We start from the raw sequence: 19,689 nt of genomic DNA, 5'->3' as shown, positions 1-19,689 counted from the left end.
GATAGAGATTAGTCTGGTAGGTAAGTCTGGTAGATTAAATAGGAAGGTTGAAGGGCTCAGAGGCTGAGGCCATTTCGAAAATGTAGCTAAGAGTTGTGTTATCCAGCTCTCATAGTGCAGAGCCTCAAGAATTTGTCTGCAGACTGAGCTTCAGAAACGCTGGGCTAGGGGCGCCTGGATGGCTCAGTTGGTTACGTCCGACTCTTGACTTCAGCTCAGGTCATGATCTCACGGTTCAGGAGTTCGAGCCCCGCATTGGACTCTGCACTGACAGTGCAGAGCTTGCTTGGAATTCTCTTTCTCTCCCTCTGTCTCCCCTCCCCTGTTCACACACACACACACACTCTCTCTCTCTCTCTCAATAAATAAACTTAAAAGAAAAAAAGAAGCTCTGGGCTAGCACCATGCTGTGGAGAATGTTGTATGTGAATTTTATCTTAGGTCTGTGGAGAAAGGATTGAAGCAGGGAAGAATGAGACTGGGAACGCAGATGGGAGCCTCTGTAGGGGTCTCTCCTGAGGCAAGACAGAAGCCTAGAGAAAGACAAGGTGGTGGGGCTGAGGTACGGGTTGTTCCCGGAGGTGATTTCACCACCACAACCCAGCAAAGCAGTTACATTTAGTCTTAGCCTGGTCCTGAGATGACTCGCCAAGACGTTGAAAGAACATCCAGTCACTCAACCAACACCAAGTACTTACGGTACGCCAAACACTGTCCTGAGACCTACCACACTGCGTTTCTCTGGGGAATACAGCAATGAGCAGAAACAAAGTCCTGGCCTCATGGTGCCAATATCTCAGTTGGAGAACCAGGCAAAAACAAACACATAGGTAAAGGATTTTAAAATCCTTTCCAGTTGAGAAATACTCCCAAGCGAGGTGCCAGCCCAAGTGCACACATTTCAAAGGCAATAAGGAACATTTACCCACATTAGGAATAAAAGATTTAGGAGTTGGAAGTTATGAGAAAGATTTTTGAAGAAGCCTTTTCTGGAAAGAACTGTGTTGTGATAGTCTCATCACCAGTGGTGAAGTACAGGAAGGAATCCCTGCGAACCTGTAAGTAAGAGACCATTTCCAAAGCTTCTTTCAGGATTTCTTGCAGTTTTGAGGGCATGAGGGGCTGGTGTCTCCATTCCAGAAGATCCAGGAGGTCAGAGAAAGCGGACCAGCTTCTCTGACGCAGGCGGAAAGAAGAGTGCTTGGGCTGGTGACCTAGCTTTTATTACAAGGAGTTTTCAGAGCATAAGTATTATAATCCATGGCATTGGATAAGATAATTTAGGGAGTGGGTATAGATAGATGAGAAAAGCGAAATAAGAGAAAGAAAGGACTTCAGATTTACCAGTAGGGAAGATAAGTAAGGAGAGGCCGGCCAGAGACCCGGAAGGATTGGTCAGCAAAAGCAGTGTTAGATGGAAATTGAAGGTAGATTGTCTCCACTCTGGTCTCGACCTCTCAGTATTGCCTCTCTGATCCAGAATGTCATAGTATAACGCTCCAGCTAGGCTGTCCTCTTATGGTTTCAATTCTCGCTAGGGAAACCTCATCTCTCTGGATGATCTTCCCTCTTTGATCTCCATCAAACCTCTCTCCCACTGTGCCCTTTAGAATTCTGCAGCTCAGTGACAAAAATGTTTCCATATCTGCAAGCTTTTCATTGAAGCTCTACCACCTTCTCTCTTCACCTGGGATCAGGCTGTGCTTCTTCAACACTGATGTTCTAAAATCCCCGTACAGTGAAGTCTAGCACTTTCATCAGCTAACGTGACTTCAGGTCCAAAGATTTTCTTTATTTTTTTTTGCCATGTATTTGTCTATTTAGCTAATGTCACACACAGCGCCTCAGATCCGTGTTTCTCAAAGCATGCTTCTGTAAAGTGTATGCTACAAAAGAGGAATTTTGCATAGTAGCAATGACTTAAAGCAAAAAAATGGGCAATGGTTGAGATCAGTGTGGGGATATGATTTTTCTCCATTTTCCCAGGACTGTACTTATTAGGTTTTCAGGTTCTCCACAGAGACGAGGAGGGTCTTGCACAGCTGCCAGGGCTCAGCTTGGGCTGACACAGCCTATGTGGACAATGGACACATATAAGGCGATGTCGTTTGTTTGAATTATTGCATCTTTGGAGGTCTAACAACCCAGGTTGGTTTACGTTATCTTCCTTTATCAGTCCTGTGTATGAGAAACAATTTAGATTGTACTGTTGGAAGGTACAACCTAGAAGATTGGTGTATTACAAAATACCATAAATGCTTCACTGACCAAGTCATGTGAAGTTTCACAACATAGTACTCAATCTCCTTATTAGGGTCTCAAGTTTGCATTTGGAAATGTTCATCCAGTGATGTTCCTTACATGTGTAGAAGTCTGACACTTTGTACAAAATATGAAATTAATGGCTTTAAAAAGGAACGAGGACTATACTCTGGAAATATGTCACATTTGCCAATTGAACAATTGAGTCTTCTTTGCAATTCTATTCATTAACCATTTCGTACAACTATCATTATGATTTTCTCTTCATACCTTTTCCTATCACATTACCTTTTGTATGTTAAAAGCTTATCTACTATGCATTTCTTTCTTACACTTCCAACCAAGATAGAAGCAATGTATTCTTTGTGCAATGCTAATATACCCATGACTTCACAGCAACCAACTTCCTCAGTGAGAAAAACAGCTCTGTGTTCTTCAATTACTGTAAACTGGTCTATTCACGGTTGATAGGCCTTCTGTAATCCGTATATGGCTTGAATCCAGAAATAACATATAAAATAAAACCATAGCTGTGGGCACAGAGAAAACAATATTCATTTATGGGAAGCTTTGGTCGATGACCTTTCTAGTTCTCTCTGAGGTGTAAATCCCCAGGTGGCAATCAACCATGTCTGGAAATCGGATTTATGGGTTCCACTGAGAGTGCATTCCAGCCTAGAACATTTAGAGAATTAGGGAATTTTAAAGTTGATAAGAATGTTGTGGAGGCAACTTAAGTCTAACTTTTATAAGGTTTGCCTTTGAAAAGCGAATTTGAGGGGCGCCTGGGTAGATCAGTCGGTTGAGCGTCCGACTTCGGCTCAGGTCATGATCTCGCGGTCCGCGAGTTTGAGCCCCGCGTCGGGCTCTGGGCTGACGGCTCAGAGCCTGGAGCCCGCTTCCGATTCTGTGTCTCCCTCTCTCTCTGCCCCTCCCCCGTTCACGCTCTGTCTCTCTCTGTCTCAAAAATAAATAAACGTTAAAATATATATATATAAAAATAAAATAAATAAAAAGTGAATGTGAGCTTCTGCAGCCAATTTAAAACAAAAGGCAACGGGCATATATGCATTCAAGTAAAAATGTTGTTGTCTCAAATGTTTGTGAACAGATGCATTTACAGGAAATTTTGAAACATACTGCATGTAATGACCTTTACTGGCTTTTGAGTAACTTTTATTATAGCTTCCTTCTGCTTCTTTTGGAAGAGTTTTGTTATTGACATAGTAGTCAAATGCCATGCCATGCTTACTGCCAAGCAGCCAGTAAGGTCATGCTGCTGGGTGAACTATAGGCAGGCTGCCCTAAGATGGGCCACTTTGGCCTGAAGACTATTTTGAGTTAAAAAGCACTCCAAACCCAGCGGATTCAGAAGCTCTTTACCTCACCCTCAACTGCCTGCCTGTACCGGGAAGAGGACTATTGACAGAGACTCCTCTTTACCCAAGAAACTTATCTATATAATAGGACACGCTTTGTTTTTTCAAACGCCTCCTTTTGCCTTCTGGCTGGTGGTCTTTCTCCCCTTGGTATCCTCAGACCCCTCCCCTCCCCCTAGCTCCTATAAGCATCGGGTTGTCTGTCTTGGGAATTTCCGTGTCTGTGTGGCTTCCCCATACACGTGCTATTAAATTTGATTGTCTCCTGTTAATCCGTCTCATGCTAATTTGATTCTTAGAAGGACCAGTTAGAAGGACGTTGAAGAGTAGAGGAAATTCTCTCTCCCAAACAGAACTAAGGACTTTTCTGATTCTTTGCCCATCCCGGCTCAGTTTCTGAGGCGATTTCTACCCAGGAAGAAGGCAGATGGCCCAGGCTCTAGCAAATCAAAGACTGGCTGGCCTCTTGCGCTTCCTCAGTGCTTGCCATCTTCAGAGTCTTTTCAACTAATCTGACCCTTAGAGCCAAGAACCAGTCTGGAGGCACACAGCCTCACTTGGCTGGGATCCCACGTCGGGCTTTAGCCTGCATTAATCTCTCTTTTACCTCACCTCTCACCTGTTAATCTCCTTCTTGCATCCAGGTCCTTAACACCCCGCTAGCTACAGTCCACCATGTTGGAACAAGTCCCAGATGCCTCATGCTTCCATGAAAATTGATTTCATTTGTGTGAAAACTCTGGAGGCTGAGGGAAAGGTGGGTCATGTGTGAGGTTGTGTAAGCACAAACCCTCCCAAGATGTTCCTTTTCTCCTTAGAATTAGTCCTACCTCTCTTCCTTCTTACATGCTACTCTCACAAACAAATCTACACTTTAACGGCCTGGACAAGCACGTACTGGAATATATCCTCCCTTGTGGTTTTGGTCCTTCCAGTGACCCCTGTCTATGCCGTCTTCCTTAGAAGTCCCATGGCACATGTTCTGTCAAGTTTATTTCTGCCTCTGTCTTCACAGTCAGGTGGTTTAGTCTTTGCACTTCTCTTTAGCCTATTTCTTTCCTCTAACTTTGTTGCTTTCTTTTCTTCACAGCATGAGCTCTGAAATTTCTCCAGTATGCTGCTTTTATCTGAAATACTCTATACTTTTTCCGCTTTCAAAGTTTTAGTAGATGTGTGAAGTGTGTGCAATACCCCATTCAGGGGATTTTATGGAAATGATCTTAGAAGGAGCCATCTGACCTGATGAATATTGTCCACTGTGACCATGCCATAAAATTATGGCGCATGAAGGAAATGTGAGGTCATGTCCTTATTACCTTGGGTTTAAATTCAAGTAAGTATTTTAGCAAGTAACTTAGTGAGGTAACGGGACATTGGAGTTCAGAGCTTGGAAGAAATATGACAAATGCTGTATGCTGGGGAAGGGGACATTTACTTTTTCCCCTTCTCGTGTTTCTCCAACATTTCTTCTCAAGCGTATTGTATCCTTGACAGGGGAGTGTTGCCTGCTCCACTGTGGGCGTTCCTCTCCTTTCCCTTGCACTCTCCCCACAGAAAAAGGAAGAACAAATTTCATGGGCTGGCAATTTAGAGTTGCTCTGTGATGACCCGTGGTGATGGCCAGGCCAGCCCAGCTCTTTCTGTTCTCTCTACAGCTAGCCTGCAACCCGGTCGTGAAGTGGCCTTGGAGAGTGGTCTCCAGTCCTAGGGATATCTCTGAAAATGAGCTTGAGAAGGAGGACCCTATGATTTCGATTTGGAAGCAGGCAGTTGGAGGCCCTGCTTTGGCCTCAGCACTAAACCAAGTTGTCCATTCTAGTTTTTCAAAAGAACTCTGCATTGGGAGTCACAGAATGTTGACTACATATAACAGTACATACATATTTGTACATATACATATATATATATACATGTACATGTGTACATGTATACATATATACATGTACATATACATATACATATACATACAAATAACTGCTTCTCAATCGGCTCTTGGTCATGTCTGTTGTATGAAGGACGGGAGTACGGGTGGTAGGCCTTGGCCAAAAAGTCCCTATGCCAAGCCCCTGTCTAAAGTTCTAAACCTTATGGATTTTCTCTGCCTCCTTTGCCCTATATTCCAATCAAATGCCATGGATATCTGCCGCATTCCAGGAAATGCTAGGTGATTTTTATATATGAACTGCAGTTCTCGGCCACCTTGAAACAAAGCGTCATTTGTTCCATGTCACAAGGAGGCTAGTGATTTTCCCAACGTCACAAAGTAAGGGGTCGCGTAGGGAGGTGACTACAGCCTCCTGTGCCCAAAGCCTGCGGTCTTTCATCGCACCACACTGTCCCCGTGCAAGGCCTGTGGTGACTGTTGGGTTTTCTCTCGGGTTTTCCCTGCATCACATTACACTTGCTCAAGTTCGTCCCGGACGCTCATTTCTTCATTTCCACACCACTCTGGGAGCCTCAGGTTTCCTCTTATTCTGTTCCCTTGTATTGCCTTTGGCCAGAGCGTGCCACTAAATCACAGCACTGATGATATCAATTCCCTACCCTTGACCCTTTTGATTAGTAACTCAAACAAGCACACATCTATCAGGGAAGACAGCCTATCAGGAGAGACAAGCAGTCACAATAATAAATAACATATAGAATCACGTAAGTCTATGGCAACAATTTTAAAGGGTGCGTGCTTAGGAGTGCCAGGGACATGGGAATGTGGCTGCAGTCTGAATCAGGAAGGGTCAGAGGGGGCCTCACTCAGCAGGTGCATGAGAGCCAAGACTTCAACTGGGGAGGGATGTGGCTGGAGCAGAGACACAGGCTCCGTCAGCATGGGACGCGGCAGATCACAGGAGCGGATTTGCTTTGTATGGTGAACGATTTGCTTTTTGTTCTGCACGAACCCTGAAGGGGTTGGAAGAAAGACGTGGCGGGATTCGTCCGACACGTTTTAAAATGATGACTGACTTCTGCCTTTTCCTGCCTTCTTCTGAGCTCTCTGTTAACAACAGACTGTGGCCGGGGGTGGGGGGTGGGGTGTGGGTGGGCAGGGGAGTAGTCGCGAGGCCCTTGGTATAAACCAGGCCAGAGGGGGTGGTGCCCCTGCCGCCCTCTGTAGCAGTATAGGTTTTACATGGGTGCGCATTCTGGGTCTATGGAAGTAACCCCTTGGATGTAGGATATCGGAGGAAGAAAGAAGGCAAGGATGCTGTCAAGATTTTTTGGCTCAAGCAACAAGAAGGAAGTGCCATCAGCTGGGAAGGAGGAGGCCCTGGGGGGGGGGGGTGTTATGGAGGGATAATCAGGGTTGCAGACTTGCACGTAAGTGTCAGAACTCTACTGGACAGCCAAATGAGACTTGGAGGCAGGAGTGGGAGAGAGTGGTCTGGACCTCCCGTGCGGCTGGGGTGTCACTGTTCTGCAGAAAATGTTCACAGCCACAGGACTGGCTGGCACCGAGTGTGGATGCAAAGTGGGAAGCCTGGGGACTGAGCCCTGTGCCTCCCGCACAGGAGGCTGGGTAAGAGAGAAGGAAACAGCAAAGGGGTCGAGAAAGAGCCACCCTTCTGGCAGAAGAGGCACCAGTGTGGAAAGTACACTGAGGAGGAGGGAGTTACCAATGGGCTCAAATGTCATTGAAAAATCAAATTTCAACACCAGCTCTAGCAGTGACGATAAAACCGTACTGAACTTACCTTGCTTGCTGTAGTGACAACTCAAAATGTGCCCCTCTGTCTTTATTTCGTATATTTCTGTGACATTTCAGAGTTGATCTTGCCTTTTACGTTAAGGAGAAAATTGAGGGCAAAATTTCAGAGACGTCTCCCTTGCTTTCCTGGCTACCAGGATCCTGTCATGAATTGGTGCCAGCCTGGTTCACTGGGTCACTCTCTCAGCTCCTGTTTAAAGTGACGCCTTCCAATTGTGCATTGGTACCACCCAGTCCCTTCCGTCCTCTGCAGGGTCTTCCTTAACTTGCTTCTTTTAGTTCTTTCCTCCTCTCCTCTGGCACCCTTGTAATTGCTTCCCACCATTTTGTTCTCCCCGGGCTCTGGAGTGTCTCTTCCCCTCTCCAGTCCTTCAGTGTCTGCTCCATACAGCACCCAAAGTCACCACCACTGTTCCTGCTTAAAAAGCAAACCAGGCTTGGGGCACCCGGGCGGCTCAGTTGGTTAAGCATCTGACTCTTGACCTCAGCTCATTTCTTTATCTATTTCAGGGTCATGAGTTCGAGCCCCACTTTGGGCTTTACCCGATGGGCATGAAGCCTGCCTAAACAACAACAACAACAGAACACCAGGTTTATATCACTATACTGTGCACCTGAAACTAATATAACACTGTAAAAAAATAATATAAAAACCAAACCAGTCTCCAGCTCAGCGTTTTGCAACCTCGGCAATGTTGACAGGAAGGGCCAGGTAATGTCTGTGGGGGCCGTCCTGTGTTGAGGACTTGGAGTGACATCCCTGGCCCCTTCCCATTGGAGGCCTGAAGGAGCACCTCCCCCAGCTGTGACAAACAAATGTATCTTCACCGATCGCCAGATATTCCCCTGAATTGGAAACTTCTGCTGTAGTTCCTCTCTCTCTCTCTCTCCAGCTAACTTCCAGTCTTTTGTTCACATTGCTACCAGAAGAATGTTTCTAAAATAGACATTTCACTAAGGATTTCCATTTCTTTAAATCTTATAATGTGTCCTGATTACTTTCAGGATAAAGTTCAAACATCCCTGCTGAGTTTCTAGACTTCTGCAGGCACTTATGCCTCTGTCCAACTACTTCTGTTCTGGAGAAGAGCCTCGTGCTTTCACTCCTCTGTGCTTCACATATACTTGTCTTCTTGCTTCCTAAAACTGCCTTTCTTCTTTTGCATCTAGGTAAGTACAGCTTGTCTGTAAAAATTAGCTAAAGGATCCTGTTCTCTGCGCAACTCTTTAAATCTCATTTGGATTCTTCCTATGCCCATGGCATTCCTTGTGTTCATTATCATAATACATATCCTACTCAACTACGGTCATCGATTTCTTATCTTTTACCTCTAACCAGACTGGAATCTCTGAGAAGGTCAAGGATATTGTCTTACACTACAAAGGAACTCAAGAAAGCTTAGTCATGCTTTAATATGCTAAAGGATCACAGAGAAGTAAAGTTATTTCTGACGTGAGCAATCATTATGGTCATCGTGGAGACATTACCATTTGAATTGCACCTAAATGGATGAGAAAACATTTTAAACACAGACACTGGTTTAACAAAAGGGAGATTCAAGAGGTGCTTGGGTGGGTCAGTCAGTTGCTCTTTTGACTCTTGATTTCTGTTCAGGTCTTGATCCCAGGGTCATGGGGTTGAGCCCGCGTCCGCCTCTGTGCTGAGCTGAGTGTGGAACCTCCTTGAGATTCTCTCCCTTCTCCTTTTTCCCTTCCTCTGCGTGCATGCTCCGTCTCTCCGTCTCAAAATAAAATAAAATAAAATAAAATAAAATAAAATAAAATAAAATAAAAATACATAAACAAACAAATAAATAAAAGGAGATCCAGACACAGGGAAATTGAAATTTGGTTAAAGGATGATTGGACTCATGTGAGGGAGGAAGGGACTCACAAGTTGGCACGAGATCTTGGGAAACTTTGAATTCCAGCAGAGGAAAGTGGAGAGATATTAGGGACCCTAATAAGAGGCCGTTGTAATTAGCGCTTTTTTTTCTGTAAGAGCTATCAAACAATCCAATATAGTAGATTGGAAAGAAGAGGGTTGGTTTAGATGGGCCATGTAGAGCTATTAGTTCAGGAGAAAAGAAATAAAGACTGGAAATTGGACTATACCTAAACTGTTTTCGAAACAGACTTTTTCCGTAAGTATTCTAATTTAGGATTGGAATAACATTTTGAGGAATCTAGCTTGTACAGTAAAATTTTCAACTGGTTTTAACTGTTTAAGAATAAATATAACCCTTGTATAATAGATTTTGGTAAAATAGACTATTATTGACTTCAGCACAGCATGCAAATAAGATACTAGAAAGCTTTTCTCTTGAACCTAATGGATTATGGTAATTCAGTCAATTTTTGTCTTTAAAACCAGTTAAAATAATTTACTGTGCTCTGAAATAAAGATCTCCGTTCAAATGCTTAATTAACTGCTAAACTGTATGAATAATTTATTGTTCTAACAGATCGTTCTGACTTGCTATTGTGCAATGAAGCTAGAAAATGCATATTTCAGTCTCATCTGATTCGCATGGAAAGTTGGGAGTCACAGTGGTGCATCCAGCAGGCAAAAATTCTCTGGTGCATCTGGAGGCAGGGCACAGAAGATCTCCAAGTCAGCCCTCACCTCTGTGTGCCTTCTCTGAGGTCTGTCTTAGGTGCAGGATTGTTGAGGGCTTTATTTGAAACATCTCCTTTGCCCTATGCTCCCCGCTCCTATCTCCTTAGCTTATGTTTTAGGTGGACGTGTGCAAAATTATATACACAGACACACCCAGACTCACACACACGTATGTGCAACTTCTGTCTCCCAGCAGCACTCCTTTTCCCTTCCTGAACTCAAGGCTTTTGAGGAAATAAGAGGTAGCTACTTTTTCCAAAAGGGTTGGGAACACTGAACTTCCATTCTTTTTGACTGTGCAGTTAGAAACAGATAAATACAGTGTTCTCCTCTCCATCTCTGCTCTCACGTTAGAGTGGGGTTGCCAAGGTGATGGTATGGCACAGTGGATTTGTTTTTATGTGGCCCAGTGAGTTCACACTAAAAGCTAAATCAAAACTAGCAACTTCGCTCCCCGAGAACCGCTCTTTCTCTATTATTTCTGTTATTTTTGTTGTCATTCTCTGGCCACATGTTCCTGCTCTGCTCTGCATGTTTCGTAAAACTTGGGAAGATTTTTGTTCTCATTTGGGCGGGCTAATACCTGGGGCTGGCTGTGTAAGTAAATATTTACTCAGAGCGGTCAAGTATGGTGTCCTTGCCCACAGAAAATTGTGATTCTAAAACACCTCTTTGGAATGAGATGAATTCAGAAAGCCCCAGGAATCTGCTAGATGTCCTCCAGGTTTGTTAGTGCCTAATGATTCTTTAAGGTTTTAGGAAATGCGATTAAACATACATGATTGCAGATCTCACAAAAGTCAGGCCTCTGTCAAAATTTGTCATGGTTCTTCCTCGAGAAAATGCAGTGCCCTTACAGGATGTTGAGCCAATATTAACTCAGAAAGTTTTCATTACGGTTCCTAAGCCAGTCCATCTTTTGTTTTACACACCCTAGAATGTACTAAATGTTCAAGGTCTTAGCCTCTCCTTTGCAAAGTCAATGCTGTGTGAAACCACTGGCTGGTCATTTGTTCTTTCAGTGATCAACTGTATAGTGAGTATCTATCTATCTGTTAAGCCTGTGCTAGGAAACTGGGAATGTTGGAAATGAGCTTAAACCCCGCACGGTCTCTGTCTTCATGGAACTTAGAGTCCAGTTAGGGAAGGTAGACATGATCAAAGACTCACTGAGACTCGTATAAAATTGCAACCGTGCAGGGCAATGAAAGCCTGTAAGAGGGGATGTGACACGGAGCCCGGAGAAGGCTTACTGGAGGAAATAACACAGTTGGGATCCAAACACGGAGTAGGAATTCAAGCAAAATGAGAAGGGAAAGGAAGGGGAAGACTGCATGAAGACCTTTGTGGGCAGGAGCGTGGCCAATACGAGAGCCCGGGAGAAGGTTGAGGTGGTGAAGGAGAGCGGGGTAAAAGGGAAAGATGGAAAAGAATTTTCAGGTGAGATCCTGAAGGGACTTGGCTCTGTTAGAGAACTTTCTCTTCATTCTCATACAAATTGAAAACATTTAAGAGTTCTAACAAGTATTTCCAGAGGGAAGAGAGGAGAAAGATGTAGGTAGACCAGTTGAATACTTTCTGTGTTGCAGCACCTAAGGTCATGCCCTGGTCTAGTGTAGTGGTTAAAGGGGATGGGATAAATTCAAGAGATACTTAGAAGGCAAAATCAAAAGAATGAGGAGTTTGTATAGGATATAGGGAATGAGGGAGGAAGGGTCAATCCTAGTTTTCTGACTTCGCACACTGATGTGTGATGGTTCCTGTGCAGGCAACCGCACAGGAGAGCAGGTGGGTTGGAGGACGACTATAACCTTGGCCGCAGACGTACTGGGTTTGTGACACCCATAGGATAGATAAGAAACTAGGTGTCTGAATCCAAATCTCAGAGGTACAGCTGGAGGTATAATCTGGAAGCCTTTTCCATAGAGATAATTGGAGCCATGCATGTGGATGAAATTATGTAGGGAGGCTGTGTTTGAATAAACATGAAATGACAATGGTGGTAATTTTCTGTGTCTAAATTTGTGTCTTATTTGTGTCTAAATTTCTTTTCTTTTTAAAACCTTCCTTTAATGTTTATTTTTGAAAGAGAGAGAGAGAGAGAGAGAGAACAAGCGCACACAAGTGGGGAAGGGGCAGAGAGAGAGGGGGACAGAGGATCCAAAGCAGGCTCTGTGCAGACAGAGGAGAGCCCGATGCGGGGCTCAAACCCACAAACTGTGAGATCATGACCTGAGCTGAAGCGGGTCACTCAACTGACTGAGCCGCCCAGGTGCGCGCTGCGTCTAAATTCCTTGGAAGGATTCAAAACAACATTCTGATCCCTTCAAGTGATCATTCACATTTATCTACCTGCAAGAAGTGCTTGAAAATGTCAGAATTTTCAACAGCCGAGGAAAAGTGAGGTTGTAAGGAGGATAGACTTGCTATGTTATCACGTTGAGTAAAGAGTAAAAATCAAGCCTAAATACTTCTCTGACTGCGATAAAGCCATGGCATAAATCAACTAAGCCTAACAAAACATTGTACTGCTTTGAATTGGGTTAAAGTAAAAAAAAATTGTTTTTTGAAAAAAAATTATGTTAGGAAATTTGTTGAATCACATGGACAAAAACCTTAGACATCTGTGCCACAATCAGACAGAATTCTCTTGGCTGTCTTACTTCCCTGCTAGGAATAAAATCTACTTTTGTGCATGTTTTCACATTCATTAGTAGTGAATTCAAATACTAGTTGCTTATCCTACTATATAGTGTATTAAATTGAAGTTCAGTAGAAAGTATGTGACCTGTAAGAGACCCGGGATGAATCTAGAATTGGGGAGATTTATTTTGGGGAAGTGTTCCTTGAATGGGGAATAAACAGGGCTGTGGTTAGAAGGTTCTCAGTATTTGCATGTTGGAAAAGATTATGCATTTCTTATGAATCACTAAGTACACGTTGCAAAATAGAGAATAGTTAAATGTTAAAATCAGTATTTTTCAATTACTCTACTGCAGCATACAAATCACAAAATCTATTGACAAAAAATGTAATTCTAGATTAGTCCTTCACATCACAGTAGCTACAGCACTGAACAGAATGTTGTACGTTATTTTCACTTTTAGATTGTCTCCTGGCCCTGATTTTATTTTTTTTGTTAAATTTTTTTTTTTCAACGTTTTTTTAAATTTATTTTTGGGACAGAGAGAGACAGAGCATGAACGGGGGAGGGGCAGAGAGAGAGGGAGACACAGAATCGGAAACAGGCTCCAGGCTCCGAGCCATCAGCCCAGAGCCTGACGCGGGGCTCGAACTCACGGACTGCGAGATCGTGACCTGGCTGAAGTCGGACGCTTAACCGACTGCGCCACCCAGGCGCCCCTCCTGGCCCTGATTTTAATTGGCTCAGGGCTCCCTACAGAAAGGGCTGCTCATCCTCGCTCATTCTTGTTCCCTTCTTTGTAGTTACCCGCGTTCCTGTGCGAGCTCTGGGACGCGTGTTTGACCCACGATGCCGAGGGAGAGTGTTTGTGCTAAACTCCAGTTTTTATGTGGTGAAAATTCTAGTAAGGAAATTGTTCACGAGAAGTTTAAAAAGTAGGAAGGAAGAAAAATGAGGGCCTAGCTCACTCATGAACTGGAGTACTCACTTTCAGAATCGTCAAGTTGGCATTCAGGTGGCCAAAGGACAGACCTGGGCTTGGGGCCCCCTTCCCTGTGACTTGTTAGGGTGGTCCAGGACCTGGAATGAGATACTTTCCCTCAGTTAAGATCTCGACACCTTCCAGGAGAGGAAGGCACTCATGTAGTGGGAACAGCAGCCAGGCACGCTGAGGAGTAGCCCCCGGGGGTGTTTGCGAGCACGATTTCGCTCCACGTGTGGCTTGGATTTATTACTGATGAGCTCGGGACTTCTCCGTGTGGAGAAGACATTTCCCTCCTTGCGAAAGGCTTTGCTCCTGACCCGGGTGAATCAGGTCTCACTAGGCCATCTGTATGTGCTCTGCCTGTCTGCTGATCTGGGTGCAGCTGTTCCCTTGGCGACCAGACAGGCTGTCGGGCCCGTGTGAGAAGAGAAACCTGTGCCTAAACCGAACCGCGGTCCCAGCAATTCCAAGCTGTGTGAAATTGAGTAAGTACCTTAACGTCTCTGTACCTCATTTTTCCCATTTAAATAATGGGGGTATTCATAGAACTCATCTCGGTGTAGCTGTGAGGATTTAAAATGACCAGATGCACGTAAAGTACGTAGAACAGTAAGTGTTTAGTGTTGTTACTATTACTATTATTTAGTTCATGCTAAATCGGAAGCCCTAATCAGCATTGATTCATATTCATTATGAAGCGTCCATTTGCACTCTGTTAGTGAGCAGGAATCCCAACCATGCGATACACGTTACTTGAAAGAAAAGTCCTGTGACAGACCTCTTTCCAAATCATTCTTCACTGCAGTCCCCGAGGCTCCTTCCTCTCCCGCTCCTTCCTCCCACACCTGGTCTTACCCCCCAACACCCGATGCCGTCTCTTCCTTCTCGAAGTCTCCTAGGCTCTACCTCTGGCACTGGGGGCTAGACCAATTACAGAAGTCATGATTTTCGGGAGGGCAGCGTGTGGTGGGTGTGTGAGTGTGTATGTGTCACATAAAGGAACAAAGACAAGGCTGTTTTATGCAAACATTAAAGCAATTATGTCACACGGTGTCACTGTTGTAGCTTTTATAATTAGTGGAACCCTCGGAAGGAATATGGCGACCACCAGCCAAGAGGCCAAATTTCACGGGGTGCGGAGTTGGCTCCCGGATCCAAACCAGCACAGTCTGCAGGGACTATTCCTTTCCAACTGCAACCTTTCATTCTGTTGTAATTATTATGCTTTTACGCTGCTGTCTGAAGTGCTCATCCTATGAGAATGATTTTATAAGAAAGAAGCCTGGGAATGGAGTAGTGGCGTCTCTTTTCCTTAAAAATCTTTTTTTCTTCGTTCAAAAGTAGTTCCAACTGTGATTAAATAAATCTATTTAAGTGTAAACATGCAAAACGCAAAGCTTCTCTTCCTGTGTCCTCCCTTCAAGTCACATCACTTTCTGTTGACTAAGTCAAGCGCAATTTATTGTGTTCTTCCGTCAGGACATAATTCAGTGTGAGACTCGGTGTGTCCTTTCTCGTGGTGACTTTTGTGTTTGCGGTGCTTTCCTGGAGGAAGTTCACTGTAGACTGCTGTACGCGGCTGTTGGTTTCGTTTTGACGACTTGAAAAGGCCATGTTTAGAAGTCAGGTGCAAGGTGACTATTTAAATTAGAAGTCAAGTGCAAGGTGAATATTTCAGTTAGGAGTCGGGTGCAGGGTGAGTAATGAAGTATGCGGCCTTAGCAGTGGATCTAAGACTTGCTTCGCGGAGTCCTCTGCTTTGAAGGCTCGTTTCTCCATTTCCTCACAGAATTTCTGAGAGAAAGGGAAACCTTTCTGTCGTCAGCTGCGCTGCTTTGTCACCCTGAGAGACGCCTTTCTGAAATGGCCGCTTTGGAAACATCCACTGGGTTGATTGCATAGAGGGGTACCAAGGACGGAGAAGGTCTAGTTCTAAAGGGATTAAAAAAGACACATTACTTTTTGTATATCCTCTGGCATAATTAATTCATTTCAAATATTCATGTTAATACAGTGTGTCGTTCGTTCCTTGTTCTCTCTAGACTGGAACATTCCCTCTATCCTGAAATGTAATAAGCATGTGGTCACTTGTCACGTGTCTTCTTATGATTCCAATCTTAATTATTATTCTAGCTTCACTTTAAAAATTTTAAGGAGTAGAGGAGGAACTTCACCAACACGTAGCATCTTTCTATTCAAGACCGCTACCCAAGAAAAGGGGTAACATACTGTTTCCGGATGTGCTTCCTATTGGTTCCCGGTTGGAATGTCCGGTTTTTAGGACCCAAACTGTAGAGCAGAGGGGACTTGAAATGCTTCAGAGCTGAATTTCAGCCGAGGCTATTGTTAATTTCTCATTTTATTTTACTTACCAGCACGCGAAATAACCAACTTGTTTTGTGCCTTGCAGCTATATTCATTTCAACCAAATAGAAACGCTACAGCCGGAGACCTTTGGAGACCTTGTGAATTTAGAAAGACTGTAAGTGTTGACTGTTTCCACGTCCTTTGCTTCTGCTTTACTTCTTTTTTTATACAACGTGTTGACTGCCGGGGAGATCAGGACATTTTGTTGTAAGCCTAAGAAGCAGGGCCTGCGCCTTTGTGCTCTAAGATACAGTCACTGTGAGACATTCTATAGTTTGAAATCCATGGAGAAAAGATGAATCACCCAATTAAAAATAGGGCAAGAGCGATGAGCAACATTGTGCGAAGGAGGTAAAACCACTTTGAAAACTTGAGGCAGAATTGACCACAGTTAACCATACACAGGCCCTGTGACCTATCGATCAGTCCCACTTCTGCTTCTAGACACAACAGATGTGCACCAGGAGGCACATTCTGGAATGTTTACGGCAGCATCGCTTCTAACCCCTCCACCCTAGAACTGACGCAAGCACCCGACAACAAAAGAAGAGAAATAGATTGTCGCGTATTCGTAACCCAGGAGACTCTACAGCACATACGAGTCTCAGAAGCGTTCTGAAACAAACAAAAAAAAAAATCAAACATCGAAAATCGCATAGTCTGATTTTGTTTTTAGAAGAAATTCAAAAACAGCAGAAACATGCATGGTAGCTAGAAGTTAGACAGTGGTTATCTTTGGAGAGAAGGAAGCGATGGGGGACAGCAGGAGGGGGCTTCTTCAGTCCTGACAGTTCTGTGTTTTTCTGTTTTCCCTGGATGGTAACTACACAGCTGCATTCACTTTTGGGGAAGTCATCGTGCTTGCAGCATGGTGGGCACACGCTTCCAGATGAATGTTGTATTTAATACAGCTTTATGCGATACCAGTAACAAACCCAGAGGACACTTGGACAGCCTTCTCTTGTGTTGTCTTTTACCGGATGAAGATGCTCTAACCCTTAATCTCTTCTGTCCCTCATAGTACCAAACTGATTGTGATTTTAGTAGAAGATATGGTATTTTTTTAAAGAATAAAAAAATGCAGGATGACAGAGCTACACTGAATCAGGAATCTGTTTGAGTTAAATATATTGAGAAAAAAATTGGAAATTAGGAGTTTGTAGGTTCTGAAAAGGATTCCCTTTCATAGGGATACAGGAAATAGACCCTTAAAATGGAAAGATAAAGAGAGCGAATCAACTGCTTTTCCCATGCCATTACTCTGACCTTATCTGCATACGGAAGCACGGAAATTGTAATGCATAAAATTGCCTTGTTTGGATTTGTGTGTTTGTTTTGCTGAAGGAATGAAACGGACTAGAGGGAACTGGGTAGGAAAGCATTCTGTACCCCTTTCTTGTTCTACCAGCTGGGAGCAGTGAGTTCCGCCTCGGCAGATTTCCGCTTCTCAAATGCTAGACTGAGGGAGGACAGGCTTCCCTCTCTAGTCGCCCCTCCACACAAAATCCATTACTTTTCTTCTGTCCTGTAATTTTTTCCCCTTAGCGTTCTTTGCCACAATCTCTTATCTGTTGGTGACCTTTCACATTCTGTCCTCTTGACTGGTATGGATTTATTTATTGTATTGGCCATCTGGGCTATTATTTCAGTAGAGTTGTGACAGAGAATGAGGCAAATTCGTATGCCTAGCCCACTATTTCGAGTCGGCATTCTTCTGCCTATAACTTTGAAGCATTTGTTGAAATGATGTTTTAAATGTCAAAATTAAATGATCGTATTAAGGTATTTCTCACTCTAAACAAATTCAGCCTGACTTTGCCTGTAACCACACGTCCGCAAGTAATGTGCGTTCAGCAGCAGCGGCAGCAAGAGGAAATCTAGAATAGTTCTTTATTTATAGGCTTTGATAAAAGCCCCCATGTGTTGCATTCATAAATAGCAACCCCTACCACTTGTGTGGAACGTTCTTTTCAGTGGAGGCATGATGCCAACGCAGACCAGTGAAGACCTGTGTCTTCGTCTTTTCTATGAAGAGGAGAATTACTTTGAAAATCCTGGCCCTTTACCAAAGTTAGATTTTTCTCCAGTTGATACAACTTCTCTTTAAACAGCCATAAACTATGTATTATGACATCACCAAGCAAAAGACTCCATATGCATTTGGTGAAGCCACATGGATTTAAACCGGTAATTGAGAGCTTGATGCACAGGCAGAAGATTGCAGTCATGCCTCTGGTGAAGTGTACAGAATTCCGACTTTTTGTCTAATAATTCACGGTTGCTATGGAAGAATGATACCGTTTCTCCCCAGTGCCACTTGCCAATTGCACAGTGGTGAGATCTCGGACGTTCTTCATAAAGCTGGCTCCTTGTATTTATTTTTTATGTTCATACTGACCTCAGCAAGCCATAGTTTGTATTTCGCCTGCTTTTTGTTTGGAATCTTCAGTGAATCTGTCTTTAAAAAATGGGGAAAAGAGATCAAGAGGAAGAAAACCTTGATATTCTGTATCCATAAAGATCATTCACGGTGACTGAGCATACATTTGGTTTTATTGGTTTGGGGAGAATACCAGTTTGAAACAACATCACACTAGATGCTTTACGGAGTCAACCGGCCTGGAAAAATGTCTTCTTTCTCAGGCATGCAGCTCACTAAAGCCAAGGCTTTCTCAAGAAGCTTTCTCAAGGTGTTAGGAGCTGAACAGGAGGTTTTCTCTACTTCTTAGAAGGCTCTTGGATTTCCAGTGGATATATCTTTAAACGCTAACATAAATTTCAGGCAGAAGATACACTTTTCTCTCCTCAGAACATTAATGTTGAAAAAAACCCTCGTTCATGGCTTGGCTTGTTTGATAGCATGTATATTTCTGTCACAGCAAAGAGATCAGTCTTTGTACCAATTCCAGTCCAATGGATACTGCTAATGTTTTTAATCAAGTGTCTTTAACAGAAAACATCAGCGGCAAATAATTAGACAAACTTTCCAATACAGGAAGAGGTGCTTTTTAGGACTTGTTGGGACTAAAGCAGTCAAAGTGATATTTCCACAAGCAGAACTCAACACATCATCTGCAAAGGCATTTTGAAGATTGACTTCAGGGAAGTTGGAAAGAAGAAAGAGAAGGCGGCACAGGCATGCATTGTCGCACCCCTGCTAAACAGGACTGCTGAAATAGTGCTTCTGTTTTAGTACCGTCACTGACATAGTAGTCTAGGAATTATCTAATAACAGTAATTATAATAATAGTAGCCCCATTTTATAGACAAAGGAACAAATAGTTACAGAAATAACAAGTGGTGATAACACCTGATTCGGGAAGCCCAGTAATATGTAAGACATCAACTAATGTTGAAATGACAGCAATTTGGACATTTTCATCACTGTACAAAATTAAGGAAAATTGTTGACAATGATTTTTCAATATTTACATACCTTGCTTCCAAATCTGTGGTGGTGGAGATGTTATTCTTTTTTCTTGATTTGATTTGCCTGTTCCACAATTAATTCTGGTCTTCTTGGCTTGGAAAATAGATAACATCTTTCGATCTCTGATTATTGATGCAATTTGCAGCCTTTTAAATACGTTAAGAGAATAATCAGCAGCCTTTTTACTGTTGTTATCACAACGCACTATGCTAGTTATAAATAGTCAAATAAGCTTGTAGTCCAGCAAACGCGCACACACACACACACACACACACACACACGAATAAGTTGTCCAAATT

General features: G+C 43.4%; 1 protein-coding gene across 5 annotated transcripts in view; it reads left to right on the top strand.

The window, feature by feature from the left end:
- PXDNL (peroxidasin like) overlaps positions 1–19,689 on the top strand; it is a 424,019-nt gene that overhangs the window by 271,996 nt on the left and 132,334 nt on the right. For all 5 annotated transcript variants that reach the window (XM_058699364.1, XM_058699365.1, XM_058699366.1 and 2 more), the window contains exon 5: positions 16,004–16,075. In XM_058699364.1, coding sequence (XP_058555347.1) covers positions 16,004–16,075 — 72 coding nt within the window. The remainder of the gene's footprint in view (positions 1–16,003; positions 16,076–19,689) is intronic.

The sequence above is a fragment of the Neofelis nebulosa genome, chromosome 14 (assembly GCF_028018385.1).
Source record: "Neofelis nebulosa isolate mNeoNeb1 chromosome 14, mNeoNeb1.pri, whole genome shotgun sequence".
In the NCBI taxonomy this organism is placed as follows: domain Eukaryota; kingdom Metazoa; phylum Chordata; class Mammalia; order Carnivora; family Felidae; genus Neofelis; species Neofelis nebulosa.
Note: the sequence above shows the minus strand (reverse complement) of the source record. Positions and strands in the feature narration are given on the sequence as shown.